Here is a 21,001-nt window from a genome sequence, read left to right as displayed (position 1 = left end):
GGGGGGGGGGGGAGTAGAATATATATAATTTTATATCCTACCGAGTATTCAAGATAATTTAATTAAACAAGAAATTAGCAAAATATATTTTATTATAAGAATATCGAGTTTTTTATTTGTCTTTTTTCAGATAAATTGTAAGAAAGCATGGCCAGTAAACGTAAATTAGATTTAATTATTGTTTCTATAAAATATCTTACGTATGTATTATGTAAGATAAAAAAATTGCCTTGTATTCTGAATACTTTTTTAATATTAGCTTATTAAGATATTATATTTATGATTGTGATCTTATGAAATTTTACAATTTGATCAGATTTCATATATATAGTATGTGAAATCTGATCAAATTGTCATTATTATGTTCTGTAGTGAATGAGATTTTAATTTATAATTTAGAACTGCATGATTAACGAAGAATACTGTTGCTCTGCCATATTTAAATTTAAAATGAAAGCAGATATATCTACGCGAAACGACATGAAAATGCCCTGTTTTAATCAACCATCCGATACGATACGAGGGAAAACCGTACGGGTTCAATCGTGTAAAAGATCGATCAAAAAATTCCCATAAAAATTACACGATCGTTGCTTCGAATGCTTAGCGACACGTGACTAATTTCGTGGCTTATGCACCAATGGATATCGGTTGAAGCCGTGTACTTTTAGTTATACGGAAATGTATGCGACACATAACTACGGTGTATTTACTTAACGTGTTTTCTCACGATTTAAAAATAATATTCAATACGCGCGTACGCGGTGAATTCGCTATTATGATAATGAAAGTAACGTTGTTAAACCTTCTAAAATAACGGATCGGATGAATTTTCGATATGATCAAAGAACGAACGCTTTTAACGACAATAGATTGCTTGAACACGGATTGAAATCTAAAGTATAATTTATTTTAATTTATATTTATCTAAAATGAATAAAATATTCAATTGATTTCATCTTTTTATTAAATGCGTGGAATTTTATAGTTACTAAAACTTTTTTTTCAGCTTGCTTATACATTATATCGCGTGAGTAATGGAAGTGTAATGCAAGTTAATACTTGCTCTATAAATTATATATAACTTTCAGACAAAAACGTAGCAGTGCGTGTCAAGAATCGATAAGAAATATCATGTCTAAACTTATTAGTGCTCACGACATACGCTCGGCTGATCCGCGATATTGAAACCTATCTCAAAAATCCTGGCGCCACGATTAATCACCGAAGCCGCGATCGGCGGCGTTGACCCTTTTCTGTACGCTTCATGCCGCGTTTATCATCGTACTTTTCGCATGGCCGCACATTTTTCATCGCTCACGCGCATCCAGCCGAATCAACCAGCGAGCTCGCTCACTGGAATAACACAAGGACGCGAATAATACGAGCCGGGAATAATTCCGGGATAAATCAGCCTGGCTTCGTCCTTTAATATTCTCCCCCGCGCTATCCGATAATACAAAATCGCGGCATAATTTCGGTATAAATCGAGGGCGGGGGAGACCAGGCTGGTGGGTGGAAAACGCCCTCGTCCCTTTAAAAGCCACGGGCGTTTCCTTCCTGGTGTCGGACGATAGGATTCCCTCGTGTTATACGACTTCCTTTTCATCGACAGCAACAATGGCGGTGGCGCACGTCGCCTCTCGTCGTCGTCGTCTCTTCAGAATCGAAGTTTGCTCTTTGTACACAGAAACACGCGTGTACGCTCAGTTCACATGTGCACTCTTGTACACTCCCGTGCACGAGACACGCGGAAAATACAGAAGAAGTTTGATGGATCGCAATTCACGCGATCTCTCCGCGTTCATGGGCGTCGCGTCGCAGGGAAGCGCGACCGGGACGCGCTGCCATCCCCTTGACTGTTTCAGACCAGGAGGATCAAGTCGGCGTGAAAAATTTAACGGAGAAACTTGTAACTAGCCTTAGGAATGCAAACTACCTGCGATAAACTCATTAGGTACACGCCGAAGGGGTTGGTGAACCCCGCAAAGTCGTTTTAATGAGTAAAGTACGAAAATTCATTGGGAAATGAAACATGCATGTCGGAAGTTAATATTGCTTATAGTGTCTTTTTAATTGATAAATATAAGCAGGAAAGTTTCTGAGCTCCTTCTAAGAAAACTTTTCTCATGCGCCACTCTCGCTGAAACCATGTCGGCGCCCATGATTCTGTTCTTTCTGGATTCGAGAAGGGCGCACACGACGAGAGGAACGGACGCCTCTTGAGCAAACATTTTTACGCTATTACGGGAATCCGAGACTAGATATTAAGCAAACGCTTACAGCTGCAGGAAATCACTCGAGTCTCACCCTACGCTATTCTGTCATTCTTTCTCTCTTTTTCGAACGCTATCGAACGGGGAGGATCAAAATCTGCAATTTATTCCGCGAATTTTCATCGAAAAAACATGTAATACTAGAGATGTTAGTAGTAGACAATTCTAAATTCGATTGATATGACGTGAAATGAAATTCTCTTTTAAAACACATTGTATTGTATTTTTCTACTGAAAAAAGTTATCAAATAATAAACATTTGTTTGAATAGTTATTATCTAAATATTTACTAAATGTAAATATTTGTTTGGTGAGAATTTTGTGTTGAGTACATATTTATTTACTACAAATAAACGTTTCATCAGTTCTTTTTAAATAAAATTTTATTAAAATTCATTAAATTTTTTTCAGTGCATAGTTGGACAAAGAATATATTTACTACTACCTTTTCGTTACTGTTTTGTCAAATGTAGTAATGTTACCAAAGAAATATATTATTTTTCCTGTAATCAAATTAATTGATTACTATACGAAAAAGAAAAAGAAGAAGAAATTTTATTACTTTAGCTTTATTGATTGCTACGCGACTATTTTTATGATTCGTTGGAATTGACGTTATTGATACTTTCTGTTTTAATTCTACTCTTGCCTCACCATAACTCTTGTCTCGCGTCATAAAATACATTTGCAGCACACCACAAATCAATCTAGATTTGTTTAGCGATATCGACCATTTCTCTCTACCGGACGAGAGTTCGAAGAGCAATTCCGAGAGACGTGAACGCGTTTAGCCCGGACGCAGTTGATTTATCGTGGGAGAAAAGGGCGGCGCGGCAATGAAAGAAAAGGGTAGCTTTTTGACGAGAGAACGAGGCACTTCTGTCAATTACTACCCGTCGCGTAGGTAGAACGGTGAAAACACGTTTTATTCCCTGGCAGGTTGTACGCGACGGATAGATGTCACGTCATCGCCACCCTCGAGAAGCGATTACGAGGCAAACGGCGTCTCGTCTCGAAACCACCCTCAACAGCGCGTCCTCGATTCAACCGCATCGTCATTAAGTTACCGTCAATTAGAACGAATGCCAAAGCGAGAGCGTTCATCAGTATGAAAAAGCTTGCGTGCCTGCTGAAGAAAATCGGAAATGCCATTCGTCATTTGTCTATCCTTCCGAAAGAGCTTCCGAAGGGGCTTTAACGGCTCCCATATTTACGATGGAAAGTTTATTGAATAGATTCTTTAAAAAAATATATGCACTGCAATTAATTCTATACAAAAAGTATCGAATTAATTACGTAAAAATAAATTCACATTGATTGTTTACATTCGTTGGGGTACGTAAATAAAAATTGTTTAGTACAAATATACCTAACTCTAATTAAATTACAGTAATAGAAATCCTGTTAGATAGCTCGAAACCATAATTCTCTCACGATCTCTTTCTATCGCGGCATCAACGACTGTGAATAATTACTCGCGTGATACCTTTGCAATCCTTGAATCAAAATAAATCGTCCACCGTAAATTGAGCCACTTTCTGTAATTAAAGGGTAATGCTCGGGCTGTGTGTGAAATGATCTTCCAAAGAGTTATTTGAGAGCTCTGACGTAAACGGGGAGGAAAGAAGAGGGACGCGGTATCTTATATACACGGATATTCCACGGGGAGTGTCGTGATACACGTGCATGGTCCATTCGTCTCGCTCACGATGTCCGCGTACACGCGTGATTTACCACGAAGAGTAGGAAAAAAAAATCATAAATATACTAAGAGGGGGAGCGAGAAGGAAAAGAAAGAAAGGTACGTGATCTCGAGTGTATACGCCATGAGGGTACGATAGGCAGGTGTCACGCCACCGCGACCCCCCAGCGCGACGATTACGACGATTACCGGAGAGCCGGCAGCTTGCGAGAGGGTGGAGTCGCCTTTCCGTTGACACCGCATCACGAAGCACTAACCAGGTTATTTATGCCACCTCGTAAAACTTGTGGCGTGTCTGAACACACTAATCACCGCCACCCCGTCTCGTCCTTCCCTCGTCGCGCACGGGGGACCAATCTCGAATGACAGAACGGGGGTGGTGCAGTCGTGCCTTCCAGGATCGCGACTGCTTACCACGATGCGGACTCGCTCGACTCGGACTCGAAGGTTACGAGATAGGCGGCAGTAAATACGAATAGACCGACGTGCGGGATTTAATGTGAAATATCGCATGCCTACCGATACGACGGCGATATATATTCATATATCTATAACGTTAATATGCGCAATCGTATATGTGGTGGCCGCGAGAAGGGACCGCGAGTCTGGCATTTTCATGAGTTATGAACGCCGCGCGCTATTTTTATTACGTGCCAGCATATCGTTCGGTGGACGATAACCGGAATACCTTTCCAGTACGAAATATCGGCGCGCGAGGAGAAAGTTTGCGTTGAAACACGAGCGTAAATGACTTCTTTTAAGAATTTAACCTACCTTAATTTTCTAAGTAAATCTCACTCTAAAGAGCGAAAATTGAGCCGGTCTTGAAAAAGAGTGGCGCAATTTTCAATCTTCAAGAGTAAGACTCTATAAAAATATTTTAAGCGCACTTTAACGATTTATAATTTACGACCTAATTCGGAACAAAATTCTATTTTTAATTTGGCGCATCGTGTAACACAGAAACGATTGAAGAAGTAAAATTCACATTTACACAAATATATCAGGATATACATTTATATTTAGAATATCCGATACATAAAATTATAAGTAGAATTCTATCTTGAATTTAGTCGCGCGAATTATAAATCGTCTAAAGTGTGCTTTAGAGAGAAAAACTGTATCTACAAAGCAATGTAATAGCAATGTACGTATATAAGATTTCTGTCTGCCGAATGTCAAATTATTTGAGGGACATTTTCCTTTTCAGTTACGATATTCGATGGAACTGGATTATGATGTGGTGGGCGTACCAGGTGGACCATCTTCTGGGATGATGGCGTTGTTACCACCAAGGGTGAACGTGTCTGCCCAAGGCGAGGTGCCGGTCACTCTGCAGGTTTTCAGGATCAGATTACCGTGTTCGGGTGTCGTTAGCGCCGAAATTCCTTTAGCGCTTAGATTGAATGTCACGGCGCCACCCGGTACCAGGTACAATGACACCGTCTTGGTCTTCAAGAGGAACAAGATCTGCTTGAAAGGTACGTGCAGGTGCATCCAACTATCGGCGGTGTTCGCGGCATTTCGCGCGTGACGTGGGTTAAGCCCATGGCACATGCAAAAACGTAAGACAGTAAGACTTAAGCAGTAAGCTAATTGACCAATCCAATGTTAAGATTTTCTTACTGTTAATGTCTTGCTTTACATTTTTTGTACATGCCATCGGGTTTATGCTTGCAAACAATCGCTTTGATAATTTTAAAAAATGTCCACAAGGACTAACCGCACTTTATTATTCTCGTACATGAGAAAACACGGGATCTTTATTTCATTATTCTTACGCATGGAATTTTTTTTACATACGATCTGAAATCCCACGATTCTCATGGTAGCCACGCATTAACCGACAATTAGATCCGGATCCTGTGATATGATTTTTTTTGCGTTGAAGGAACTCGTTTTTTTCTTCCGCTTGTTTTATTCAGAATCCATGAAAAAATCATAACGAGACGCGCGCTGTTTGTCTCACTTAAAATATGAAAACGCTAAAGTGTGAATTATTTAACTCTTCCGCTTAGTGGCGTTTTACTGGCGTAATTAACATTGTAACTCCTCTTTTCGGTTCTGAATAATGTTTATGCGATTCTCTTTCTCTTCCTCCTCTCGCTCTCTCCCTATCTTTCAGATTTATATTTATTTAATAACCACATAATCCCCATCCCCCTTAATTAATCAATAAATTTTGTTATAATACAATACAATATCCAAAATTGTATAAATTAAATAAATTTTTTAATAATTCATGAAACACGTTAATTAATGGTTACAATATCACGCTGGTTTGTGGGGATTTCTGTGCCTTGTTATTTTCAATGGCGATATTGATCTACAGTGTATTATATGAAGATCCATTTCAAAGGGTAATACTATTTAAGCTTTGTAATCTATATAACATACGTTACTCGCTTGTGAATGTCCTGCTATGCAAGCGGTTTGCAATGAAACACGCTTTTGTTTATCTACACTTTAACGCCATTGCAGTCTGTTGATAATTATTTCGTTTACGTAATCTCGGATTTAATTAGCGCGTTCGCGAACCCGGTTGAATATCTTCGTTACGACGAGACAGTTTCGACGCGGTCGCGATTAAAACAGAAACGCGCATTCATTTCGCGTCACGCGCAAACTCAATTTATCCACGCGATTTATAAACTCTGCTCCGAACTGATAACTTTGACGTCGTGATGTTAAATGTTTATAATGCGATGAAAAGAATAACAACAACTGTTTTTGAAATGCAAAATAAAGCAGCTGCGAGCTAACCACGTTGATATGACGACGTATTATTGAGAAGTAGCTTATATTCTGCTGCAGTTGATAGGATATAAAATATATATGCGATATTTTTAATAATATAATGGAATACAATTATTGGTGATTACAATTTCCAAGTAGTAATTTATTTTATAGCAAACTCGAAATATACGTCAATCTTGGGGGTTTTCCTAAATAAATGTCATCGTATTATAAATGCAATGCAAATTACGGTCGTTTAAGTAATTATGATTAAATAATAAAATTTTATATATATATATATAAAATATACGTTCAGTTTACATTATGTGGGAGAAATGGAAATAACGGACTCGGGCGAGGGTACAAACGTAATTTCCGCACCATTTCCGACAAGGGTGCTCGTAAGCTTGTACTCATGGTACTTCACAGGCAGCTCTCTCGTCTCCGCAAACCTCATGCGACCTCGAAAATGTATGTTTCCTGAAAAAACAAGCCACGCAGCAGCGATGAATGCAATCTGGCAAATAACTTTGATTTTCGTTCCTCTCGCGCCCCATAATAATTTATCAATACTCTATATCAGATTTTGTGTGACTAAAGCGAATTTTGCATGCAGCTTTCGATAAAAGTTCCGCAAGCAACTAAATCAGAACCATGGTGAAAAGTAGTGCTATTACTTATATTTTTTTAATTTTTATTTTTTCTTTTAAAATATGAGAAGAAAACTAATATTGATTTCCGATAAAAAAAAAAAGGTGATTTCATCGGATAAGAAAAATATGAAAGAAATGCATTTTAAAATTGAAAATAATTTTTTGCGTTACATTTTCCAAACTATATAAAGAGTATTAAATAAATATGAAATCAAAAATCAAATAGAGATTTTTTAATTAATTACTTTTATTATTATATTACGTTACTATCATGTTAATTATATGTTACGTACAATTATCGTAAAACTTGGCGAACATTCAAGTAACTACACACCGTAGTGTAATTGAATATTGCTCGTGTCGGAAAATACATGCGTTTACGCGATATATACGGGAAACAACCCGACGCCAGAGAATAGCGACAATAAAGAGAAAGAGACAAAAGAAGAAAAAGAAATAGGAAAGGAAAGAAACAGCAAAGAAAGAAAGAGAGAGAGAGAGAGAGAGAGAAAGCAGCGCAGATCCGGATCCGGTTACCGAAGCAGGCGACGGTACAACAAAAAGCAATCCACCGAGTAAAATTGAATCTCGCCGGGGGTCGGTGTATTTAATGAAAGAGAAGAGAAGGCAGAAGATCCATCCCACCCTCGCTGAAGATCAAGAGGGTCGGCCGCGTAGAAAAACGAAGTAGATGGACAGAGGTGCGCGAGAAAGGCAGGAAGAAGGACGAAAATAAGTAAGCGCCTCCGCGGTGAGGACCTTAGTCGCGTCCCGCAAGAGCAGATTTCCTGCTTTGTCGAATTTGCTTCTTCCTCGTTCGCTCCCGCATCGCCAAAGTACTAGCCGGGCTCTGACGAGTCCTTCGGCGATCGTCTCGAGCTCGAGAGGTCCTGCTGCAATCTGAAAGCACCTCGAGATCTCACTTGAGAAATAATCGAATTCTCTATATATGGAGACCCTATACTCGATGTGTTTGTATTTTCCAGAATTCTATATATATATATGTATTTGAGAATCCGCTGTCAAATCGAAAATAAAAGATTCAGTAATCTAGACTGATTCTCTTAATCCTCAACTTCTAGCTACTCTAATATCTACGGTTTCAGTCTTCGACAAATCTAACGGACTGAAAGCGTATTTAAGTGTTACTTTTTTTTTATATGTATATATATATTGAAACGACAGTATACATCGTTTTCAATACGTGACATTTTCTATTTTTTCAGATTTTTACGTTGTTTATTCGAATATTCAAATTATTTTACATCTCAAATATGTTCGAAAAATGTTGACGTTTTGAATTATCGAGTATTTTTTGCAAGTTTTGCAAGCGTGAGTGTGTACTATGTGAAAAGTATCGAAAAAAATATTTCGAACGAAAGCGACGCTAGTAAAAAAATTTTATCTGACATAATCCTAGATTTGGAATATTCAACATACGTGAGCGCAATATTTTCTTTTTCTAAATTGTTTTCGATAAATTGAAATGTTTCATTCCACAACATAAAATAAGCATACATATAGCGTGATGCTTGAAAAGACCGCAATTCTGTGATTTACGTAAGCCTCTCAGCATGACCAAATTTGTTTCTAAAGTCCACAGAGCTCGTGGCGAATAAGGGAATGCGATTCGTGGAGGGTCATCCTGTTAATCCTCCGGAGACTTAATTCTGGGCCTCCGTAAATCTCGGTTAAGGTCTGTTTGATGGTAGCAGATAGCATAGCTCGCCCGGATTTAATTGAGATACGCAGTCGCTCTTAACACGCCTTCCTGACTCCGTAGTCGCTCTTAAGTCTCGAAGTTTCGAAGGCGCGCGTCTCGCTTGCGCTAAGTTACGTCGATAGGTACTCCACTGTTCTTCGAGTACTTTGAGCAACATGATCGATTACTTATCCTTGTTACGATAGCTTCGAACCATCGTATAAAATGAAGATTACGTTATCTGTTACACGATGATATTTCATAAAGAATCACAGAAGCAATCCCATCCCTCGAGTTAAATAACATTTTGTTACTTTAAACTTTTATACGTATAAAAATATAAATCAATCCATTTCTTGGTTTGATTTGCTTATTGCTAGTTTCAAAATAAACAACGTCCATGTTAATGTATGTACTTAATAAATAATAAACTAAATTAAAGTCAAATTTAATATATTTCCTCAGATAAATTGTTCAACTCCATTATTTTAATTAAATTACATATTGAATACGAACAATGACGATATAGAAATAATTAAAAAAGATTTAAATTGGGTATAATTTGACATAAATTTAACAGTGTAAGCCATAAAAACATAATGGGTACAGCAATCTTACGTAAACAGTAAAACTAGTAATAGATTACAAATTGTAAAAGAAAACCGAGTTATAACGTAATGTGTGTTCAGAGAAGCTAGTGATATCACGGGAAGTACCAAGAAATATATATTGCGAAATCTGACATAGTTATATAATTCTAGAATTCTTTCGCAGAAATTGTAGAAATCTCTCAAAGATACTTGTTTGTATTTCGGACGCGTCGTAGCGTGTGAGAGGAACATTTTAGAAAGATGGAAGGACTCCGTGCAAAGGAACGATGCGAGTTTTGCCCCTGAGAAACTACAGTACACAGCCGCCGAAGACTGCTACGATTTATTTAACTTTTTCTTCCTGCGCACGTCTCATCGCGCTCGAGCTAACTCCTTCTCGTCTTGCTCGTCTTCGTAACTCGTGTTCGCGATGCTCTACTTCGGCTATCATGCAACCTGCTTGGTTTACGTTATCTTAGCAAAGGCAAGAAGCTTTTTTCCGTCCTTTATGAAACAAGGAAATGAGCGAGGGAGAAAAAATAAGTTAAATATTATACTTTATTGCAACCAGTAATGTATTCATTAGAAAACTGCGTTTACAATTTTTATAAAAACATGAAAAAGCGGTGATGCAACGGTAAAACAAATAAAATCCAAATTGAAAAAAATATATATATTGCACAATTATTTAAACATTTAAATATCAATCACTTCTGTAATATCATAAAGTACAATAATTAATGAACATAAGAATTTGAAACATGTAATATACAAAATATTCTCCAGCTGTATATGGACGAAATTTTAATCGAAAGATTAAATTAAAATAAAGATCGCAGAATATTTTATAATAAAAATGAAAATGTATAAAAAATGATATTTCTTGAAATATAGTACATATTAATAATTCAACATAGCATCAATAAATTATTTATTTAATCTCTGACGGTTTCTTGTTTTCTTATCTGTAGAAAGAAGAATTTTATAATGACTATGTATTATATTAAGTCTTAATTTCCGAGGTGGAATTTTCTCACGCCGCAAGCAATGCGTACTTTTAATGCACTACAGACTACACTACGACCTACAGCTTAACGAACATTTCAGAGAGTACATCGTAGGATTTTTTTATTTCAGTAACCAACGTTACTTACTCGAATGAGATTGCTCTGTAACAAAAAGCTGCAGCTTTCAAATAACAATAGAAGAAAAATGTACGAATGTTTTGTTGTTAGAACCTGGCATTCAGCTTTGATTATTGAAAATGCAATGAAAAAAGGTTCGGCATTAACATTTCCTAAAATTTAAGAACGTTTCATATATTTTCAGCCTTTATTCAGCAAAACACAAGAGAGCGAGAATACTAACAAATTTCAAGTCAAGACTCGTAATTAAAATTTCCATTAAATTGAAGGAGGAAAGTATAAACTAGGAATTTGTATAAAGAGATATGACAGTTCTGTGATATATATCTTGTGTAAGAAATAATTACTTACGCGCGAGTTGTAAACGAGGAGAGAAATAGAATGTGATAATGGCGACCTTACTCGCTTATGGTGTACATAAGAAAATAAGTTGGCTGAGAACGAAGAGTTGTTTTAGATTTCAGACAGGCCATGCCGATGAAGGAATGCATTTAGGGATTATGCGACACTATAATCTCGGGGACGAGTTAAGAGTTGATGGAGTTTACTTAATTTTATCATGACGCTCCGAAAGGATGCGTCCCTTTCCTCGGCATATCCTAGTCGGGGCTGACGTGCTTGGTTCTTGAAAGCTTTTGAGCCCTCGCGCTAAAGTTCCTCCGTCTAGGCCACGTTATTTACCTTTATAAGAGACGACAAGGCGCCGCCCGTTCGATCCGAGTCTTTTCTTCTCGCAACGTGCACAAAAGGATAGAGAGAAAAGAAATATCAGAAAGCGAAGTACCGGCGGGAAAATGTAAACGCGTGATGCAACGAAGGAAAAAGTCTCGACAAACTCGTCCTTTCAGACTTCCCCGCGAGAAACGAGAGAAACGCCAACTGAGTTTGACTAATTCGTTGAGATTTCTTATGAGACATGTATTTTAATAAAGTAACATCTCCATGAAATCGCATCACAATGTAATTCATGAAACCCGAGTGACGAGTGATGTAAAAGTACTTGAGAAAATATTCTATGGATTTTACGATCAAAATATAAATTTAAAAATTCGGAATTTTATATATAAAAAATAATAAAATCTTAAACAATCATATAAGCTTATTTGTTTGCAAAACAAAATATCAATATTTAAAACGAACTATGAGATGAGCAAATAAGATATTTAAATATGTAGATTCTTTTTAATCATTTAATAAAACAGCAAATCTGATATATAATACTTTTCGGCTCACAGAGTGTCTTCATCAATTATTATAATTAATATAGAAAGTGAACTTACAAATCTTATATTTAAATCTAACTGTAAAGTGACAATGAGAGAATAAGGTAGTGTTCCAATATCAGATAGAATTTCCTTTCCGAACGAATAAAATGTTAAATATAGGAAGGATTTGAAACGTATTAAATTTAAATGCTATTTGTAGCTTAAGCAGTTTGTGGTTAAGAATAACAATCCAACGAGATAAAATGGTTAATACCTGTGGCACATAACCATAGCGTGTGAGAAATTGCTATGCGAGATAAAAGTAAATCGAACGAAATCGCGATGGTGGCTATACTTGCTGGAAAATTCGTGGTTTGCGGGCAACGATTCGCCATCAAAGTGAGAGCTCTTTGAGCACTTTCCATAGTTCGTCGATATTCCCACCCGTTCGATAGTACTGCAATACGTATAAACAATAGCTCGATCAGTGTCCAAGGGCTTCACCCGATAGATTCGGATCTCGAGCACGTGGTTTGAGTGCCAATGCTCCAATTGACAAAATGGATTGCCGATACTATAATGGTGGCCATGCGAGTTTTGCAGATCGAATATGAATATAAAAACTTAACCGTTGAACAAAATGTGAAGAGGGTATACGCGAATTGCGATATCAGTTATTTTTTTATTGAAAATAAAATAAAATTAAAGGCAAATTAAATTACATATTGACGTTGTTTATGTCATACATATTATTTACCTGCTCTTTGGCAAATTAAAACTCGACAGATATACTTCAGTTCGACACTGGAAAATTTATTTCCGGAAAAATGAAATCAATATTGTTTTTCTTTTTTAATTAATTTAATTATATTCAATTTATTTATAACAATAACTAAAATTTGTTGAACGAAGCAATACTTTGTCCATTTTATTCTTGTTAACAAGACTGCGTAAGATATAAAATACGCATGAAAAAAAAAAGTTTAACTACCCACTATTAAATCTCAAAAGAACAATAGCGATCCAATCCCTAATTAAGAGTTAAATAATATTTTGTTATGTTTAACTTCCATATGTGTTAAAATGTAAATAAATCCATTTCTGTGGCTGTTTCAAAATAAATATATTAACATATATACACTCAGTAAATAATAAAATACTAAATTTTATTCAAATATAATTTATTTTCTTGAGTTAAATTGTTTAACTGCATTGTTTTAATCAAATTTATATTGAACAGTGGCGAAAATGACATGATTAAAAATAATTCAAATTATGGGTATAATTTGACATTATAAATTTAACAGCGCTGATTTGTATTTACAGGTGTCGAGACTCCTCCCAGCAATGATTCGGTGCGTTTGGAACCCGATCCACTCGCGAATGGTGCCGGTGCACTCTACATCGCTGCTACCTGTGCTTGCGCTTTAATTTTGGTCGTCGGCAGTGTTGCCAGTGCGTTATACATTCGCAACAGCAAAGCGCGAGTTCAAGAATCTCAGTGAGTAAAATTTTATCAGTGAATAATATTTTTGATTGACAAGATTAAGCATTTAGTTGAGTACCGCAAATTTAATGTTGTTGCATCTTCATCTCCCGTTTTCGCATTTAAACAGCCCAGATTAAAAGGATGGGGAAGTCTGAGAAATTCCATTCTAAAAGAACAAAAGGTTTTTCAAATACAAGCCAGCGATGAATGGCTCAGTTCCGTAAATTCCTTATCTTAATCTTTGCTTCTTTAGAATTAACAAGATGTGCACATTATATTAAAAACGTAGTAGTAAAACACAAGTAACGAGATAGTAATAAATTCGCAAAAACACGTTACCAGTGAAACGCGGTTTTCCGAGCGACGTCCGCGACAGAAAGAAAGCGACACGATGGAATAACGTGGACCGCCATCCGACTTCTCGTTTTGTCGCTTATTAAATTCGCGTTTCTAAAGATCGCGCGCTCGGTCGCACACAAAAATAAATGCTCGAGGAAAAGATTTTCATTACGTAAGACGTCGCCGTAAGACGCGTCGTAAATGCGGATTTTCTATGTACCGCGCGGCGCTCTCATTTTCGGCGAAATCATTCAAGCGAAAAGTATCGCGGGCGCGAATTTCGCGACGTCGTCCTGAATTTTCTGCCGAGCACGAGAGACGTACTCGACGCTGCGACCGCAAAACCAGTCGAGGGGGGTGCAAAGGGAGAGCGACAGAAAGATTTCCGCACCCCCGCGGGAAATTCGCGTGGATAAGCTGGATAGGAGGAACTCGTCCGAATGAAATATCCTTTCAATAAGCCGCCGGTGATCCGTCGGTCGCTTGGCACGGCAGCCGACATTTTATTGCATAGCTATGCGCACCCCCTTTCTCGTATCTGGGATCTTCGGCGAGAGAGAATGTAAGGAGGATGTTAGAAGGGTCGAGAGGATCCGCTTTTACCTCTCTTCCCATATTCGTTGTTTTCTTTTTTGCTCGTCGACCGCTCTTTACCGCGTACATGCACAAGTTGAATCTCAAGTAGACTTATCGTACCATTTTACTCAAATTAATAACGTTTTCGATTTTTCTTGAGATCACATTAATTATTATAACATTACACACATTGTTAAATAAATTATGCAGTCAATCAATTTGACATTATATAGCGTTAAATTGATATACAGTGTCAAATTTAACCATTGTTTTAGTATAAAATGACAGTACAAAAAAAGACACTATAGATTTAACATTCGTAAAAATTTTTCAGTCTTTTTTTTTATACATTTTTATTCTGTTCTCCATTTAAAGTACGAAAATATACTACAGTCTTTCTTATTTTATGCTCATGCAGCATAAATTTTCATTATGATAAGATAGAATAACTTTTATGCATGTTTCTAATTTTTCCATGTTTTATTATTTTTAAATCCTTTTTTATCCTTTAATAGGATTGCCCCTCGTTTTCCCGTCTACTGATTGTCTTTGCCCGAATATATTGAGCCCTCTGAAAATCCTCATCATGAATTTTTCTCGTTAAACGAGCGGATCGCCATTCTAGCGCCATTCCCCTCATTAACGATGAATATTATGCGAAAACTTCTATCCGCCTGCCTTTAAAGTTCGATCGTTACTTTCACTGTAATTATTTTATACTTTAGCACATCGAATGTTCCATTCCAGTGCCTCTATTTCGAGGTGCATAATCGAGGAACTTGAATGAGATAGAAACCATGCTGCCAGGGAATTAGGATAGAAACAAAGCTACTCTTGCTTCACTTTACTGCCATTTCCTTCCCTTCCCCTATTTGTCTCAAAGAGGGAGAATTGTCTTTTACCCGGATATTTATTAGCTCTTTTGATGTTCTCCGTTGCGAATTTTTCTCGTTAAATGGTAAGGAGAGGGATTTGTTCTTTCTACAAATTTTGCTAGTGTATGTGTGTGTGTGTGTGTGTGTGTGTGTGTGTGTATTGTTACACATTTATTTCGTATTTATATGAAATACTTATTGCACAGATTTTCTCTTCCATGATAATTAATAACATTATTATTTAAAAAATTTAATTATCATCGTAGAGATAGAAAACTTTTTGATACAGATATAAAGCAATAGAAAATAATGTTTCATTATAAATACTCGCTAGATTACCTACTATAATTACCTTTAAAGGATATCTATCCTTCCCCCTTGATTCTCGTTGTTTTAAACAATCTCTATATCGGACTACGCGGAAACGCAACGATAGGAAAATATATTACGTTAACTCCGACGTTATTTTACGAGAGATTGAAATATTACCCGGCGATCTGTCGCAGAATTGAAATCCCACCATGGCGGCACTGACCGTAGCATACGAAAAAGAAAGCAACAGATGTTCGCTCGAACAAACAACACGCAATTGGTTGGTGCGTGATGCGAATGCGATCGAACGCGATCATCCGTAACAATGTGATCTCGCATCGGAAGACATCAAATATTTATCGCATGGCAAAGTGGCCTTTATAAGGAATTCACGGGAGGGACGCACCCTTATTTTATATCATCTTTCGCTCTTCTTTCCTCCCAATAGGCCAATTGTCTCTCTCAGAGTCCCGGAATATATTAGCTCTTTTGAGGCTCCCCACCCTGATAACACGCGAAGAAACGACGGTTCTTTGCTTTCCTTGATCTCTCTCTCTCTCTCTCTCTGTCTGTCTTCCTCCTAGCTCTTCTTACGTCTCTACGTTTCACGTACACCCTCACCGGCGGATAAAACTGCAGATTTTACATCCGTACGCTCGAACGAACACGGCCACCCTCGTCTCTCGTAAGCCCTCCTTACTGCATCGAACTGCACGATGTACGAAAGGCGCCTTCTCGAGATTCGGCAAGCAGCGAAAAGTTTTCTTAGGAGTTACGCCACTCGCGAAACTCACGTCGAGACTTTGCTGCAGTCTTCCAACTTTTCGATTCCCTCCGATGAGATGTTTATTTTTGTATTTCAGTATTGACTCGATTAGCTTTTCCGTAATAAATATCAGAATATACATATAACATAAAAATATTCGCGTGCGCCGTTATATTTTTTTGATAACTTATATTAAAAGTTAGCTCTCCTTAGGACTGATAATATCGTGGCGAACACGTCATCGGTTTCGCCATAAATTTTCAATCTATGGAAATTTCAACGCAAATACTTGCTCGCGAGTTACAAAAGTGATATTACTTTCCGAACGACACTTTAACGTTTCTGTTCCTGGCGAGGCGAGGGCTTGCTTTCACAGGCACAGACGGATTCGTCGGAAGTCGATCTGGCCGCGAAACGTTTCCGTAAGGGTCGCGTAAAAATAAATGGGCACGAACGAGCGAACGGGGGATATTTGAAATCGATGGCTGTACGCGTTTTTCTGTCGTTCGTCTTTTTAGCGAATTCGTTCGGCGGCAGATTTACATGCACAAAATGGCCAATAAATCTCTAAAAATATCCTCTCCTATTTCTAGCTGATATTTTTCAGTCGTCATTCCGTCTTTTCCTTTGTGTTTCTTTTTCTTTGCTTCTGTTTCTGGAAACGCATACATATCACCAAAATTCTTTTCTGTTATTACTAGTACATATTTAAAAATTAACAAAGTCTTTAAAGAGACTCAAACGAATAAATTCACATTTATAAATGATCTTCTTTACAACCAGTTATGTTCTCATTCGTCAGTTAAATACTGTGTTAGATTAACTGACGAATGGAAACAAGACTGATTGTAAAGAAAATCATTGTAAGTCGTTTGTCCACTGAGAATGATTCTGTGAGAATCTAAATGTTCGGAAGCATTTATGTAAATTAAATTGTTAATAATAATTAGTATCATAATGTCTGCGGATTATCGCCGTGTTTAAAATCCATTGCTAATGCCAATATTTCGTGAACCTTGACGTTCACGTCATCAGGGCGAGGAGCGCTGATGAAGTGAACGTCAAGGTTCACAAAATATTGGCATTAGCAATGAATAAAAACATGATAATCCGCAAACCTTCTGGTATCTTTAAAGGTAATATCCGTGAAAGCTTCAAAAGCATTATTAATAATGATTAGTTTTGCACTGACAACGTGCTAGACTCACATTGTCTTTTTATAGATACTTTTTATAGATGAATATATCGCATATTTAAAATTCTTATACTCTATTTTATTTTTTACATCATATTTTATTTCATTTTATTTTAATTCATTTAAACAATATATTTTTGTTTTTAGAGAGAAATATTAAAGCTATTATATTTATATCTAAATAGTCAATCCTACATTATGGAAAAAAAAACAAGTCAAAATAAGTACAATTGAAAAATTAAATCACCAATTCAAAATAGAAATATAATATGAATTTAAAAGTCAATCGATTAAATTTCAAGAATACAAGAACGGTTCTTTAAGGTAAAATGGAATTGATACGTCTTCTCGTGGAAGATCGTTGATGATACGAAGGAGAGAAAGACAGAGAGAAAGAGAGGATCATTTAGAGCTTTTCGAGAGCTCATCCGGGTCGAGATGTAAATCCTCCTAGCTAAAGATAGAGAGTGAATACTCGAGGAACTTCTTGTCGAAGATAATTCCTCGTTGACGGTTATGTAAAGGGCGCGGAATGGAGTACTCTGAAATATGATAATGCACCGTTCTTCCCACTTATGCCTTTCTATCTTTTGATGAGAGAAATGTATACGTCGGACTTTGTAAAGTGACCGTCTATCTTATAAATGATGTTGTAATTTGAATCGCGTTTATCTCGACATATTGCTGCCTGAGTAGCCTCCCGGGGGAAAGCTTGCTAAAAGAGCCTATTACGCGGTGATCCCCAGGCGAAATTAAAGCAGTTAAATTAGTGGTTACGGTGTAGATTTTGTGATCCTATAACAACGAAACCTTATACATGTTTCTGAAGCATCGAATGTATTCAACAATAAAATTATAACAAATCTGAATTATACGTGGCATTATTTTTAACGAAATCCTTCTTACAATTGTAACTAAACTCTATTTATAATCATATAATTATTGTCGGATGATTGGCTGTAACGTAAAAGGAGATAATATTTATGAATTTGAAAAAGCTTAATTTTCTACTTGAAAACACACTACGAAGATCATCGACTAAAATAATCCTCTCGGTGACGCGTCGACCAAAATCGTGGGCGAATTCCTGGATTTGTGGACTTTGCGCAGCGTTAAAATTTGTTTCAGCAAAATCGTCTCATTGTGGCAGTGGAATCCGGAGCTCCCGCAATTATTCGAGCTCCTGCTTTTACGGGACAACGCGTCTCGCGCCATTGTAACGATAATTAACCCGGGTTGTAACAATCGTGCTGCTACAGAGATCCTTTCGTCCTTTCAGGAAAACTCTGCCCTGCTGCAGTTACTCCGCGGCCGACACCGGTGGCCTGGCCAGGAGTTCCGTTTTAGTTAGAGTCGACCCACGACCCGGAAGTGCGAATTCCGGAAGTTACGCTACTATCGCCGACCTCGAGCCGCTGTATGCGAGGCCATGCGGTTCCAGAGCCAGTTACTACGCGGCGAGCCACGTGACGCATCTCAGCCAGGTATGCGATGATACGATTTGACAGATATAGCAAAACAATATATTCGAAACTATAAAATGTATACGAAGTGTCAAAACTGCTATTTTATATTCATACAAAGTTAGAGTCGTTATCTTTTAGAATTACTTCTATCATATACTGTATTGTATAAATGAGACATAGAATTTTAGCTTCAAAGCATTTTTTAATTAATCTGGTCCAATCTTTTTTTAATCAATATGTGATCAGAATATCAACATTCTTTGGATACATTAAAATTAAAATATGTGAGTTTTAAATTGCCAGAGATTAATTAAAGAGATTAAATAAAAATTTATTTTTAGAATTAATCAAAGATTTGATTCTTAAGATAATAAACAATAAGTCACAAGAGTGTAACTTGGATAATAATTAATGGATAAATAATGCAAAACTTAATTTTTTATCATACTATTCTATATTATACTCGCACGCTTCGCGATTTTTTTAATCGCAAGGAAACAGCCCGTGAAACAGATTCGACGACGGACGCGTAACTCGTATTGCGCATCAGGAAATCCGATTTTCTCCCGGTCGTTCCTTCCACTTCACTATCGCGAACTCCGCGTCTGCCATCGACTACCGGAAGCGGAAGCAGCGCGAGACGACTCCTCCTCCTGTCTCATCCCGCATCCCGTCCTGTACCGTCTCGTCTCGTCCCGTATACACAACGAGTGCCGCGCCTCGCAACTTTATCGAGTTTGCGGCCGAGCGAGCCGCTTTCCACGGACAACTTTGGCGCCCAACCCTTTCCAACCCTTCGGCTCTTTATTCAGCGATTCTAAACCCACCGACTTACAACTCTCAACCTCCCTCTCTGAGACATAAGGGAAAAGGTCTATACGCGTAGTGCCTTTTTCGCTTCTCCTTCTATTTTCTGAGGCATGCTAGTCGATTTCTTTCGTTTCAAGCGAACGAAATCTCTTTCGTTCCTTGCTTCCTTCTATCGTTGCTTTGACACAACTGCTGATCGCGTCTTTGATCCCTTTCATATCTTTGAGTTCGCATTTAGGAAAACGAAATGTTTGGCGCATCAAACGCTTCGTTGGTTCCGTTTCTTTAAAAAATACCATATAATTCTTTTCGATAAAACTGAAATTTTCAAAGGCAACTAAAAACTTCTGGCCAGTTATGTCGCGTTTGATTTATCAATATATTAAATTGATTTCTCTTTTTCTGTTATATACGATATTACGATATACACATCTGTAAATGATACAGGCTTCAATTAATTAATAAAGCTTAATGTGAATTAAATCGAAATCAAAGCAGGAATGACAAATGCACTTTAGAAAAATTATATTTAATACGTTTAACTTAAAATACTGCGATCAAATTTCATTATTATATTACAGATATAATTTTTATGAAAATATACAATCATTTCTTTGCAAATTGTTATTTTTATAAGACAATCTAATGTGTTTTGTTCAATTAAAAATATCTGGACAAATGGCTCGTCGAAAACACGAGTTGATAATTTATAGGACTACCTTTAGGAATAGATAAAGCAATTCATAGATAATCTTCGCGAGTAACGCGACGTTTATACACACTGCGGCATTTACGAGCAAAACGCAAGTGGTAAAGGTCGATTTCAATAACTAGCTGCACACGCAATCGCCACGTGTCACGGTTCGCCGCTTCGTTTTAACTACCGTTTTGAAGCACGTGCTATTACCCGCCGCTATTACTTGTCATCCTCCGAAGAGTATCTTCCTGTAAAGTGCGCAAAGACTGGAGTGTGGGTCGCGCAAAAGTGTCGAATAAATATGAGATCGCGTTGCTGGAGCGCTGTTCGCGCTATTCTCCTTCGGAACAAGCGTTTTGCATTAATTTCCCCGGGAAAAGAAACGCCGGTTCTGGATATCACCTGCACTTTGTCGGGTGCGAGAGAGAAAGAGAGAGAGAGAGAGAGAGAGAGAGAGAGAGAGAGAG

The 21,001-nt window shown here is 37.4% G+C and overlaps 1 protein-coding gene across 1 annotated transcript in view; it reads left to right on the top strand.

Moving 5' to 3' along the window:
- The window catches only part of LOC108778580 (tyrosine-protein kinase Drl), a 75,611-nt gene that overhangs the window by 46,303 nt on the left and 8,307 nt on the right, over positions 1-21,001 (top strand). The window contains exons 3-5 of the mRNA XM_018545798.1: positions 5,189-5,459; positions 13,336-13,510; positions 18,841-19,045. Coding sequence (XP_018401300.1) covers positions 5,189-5,459; positions 13,336-13,510; positions 18,841-19,045 — 651 coding nt within the window. The remainder of the gene's footprint in view (positions 1-5,188; positions 5,460-13,335; positions 13,511-18,840; positions 19,046-21,001) is intronic.

This window comes from Cyphomyrmex costatus, unplaced genomic scaffold, assembly GCF_001594065.2.
Source record: "Cyphomyrmex costatus isolate MS0001 unplaced genomic scaffold, Ccosl1.0 scaffold502, whole genome shotgun sequence".
In the NCBI taxonomy this organism is placed as follows: Eukaryota; Metazoa; Arthropoda; class Insecta; order Hymenoptera; family Formicidae; genus Cyphomyrmex; species Cyphomyrmex costatus.
This window is presented reverse-complemented; position numbering and strand designations above follow the sequence as displayed.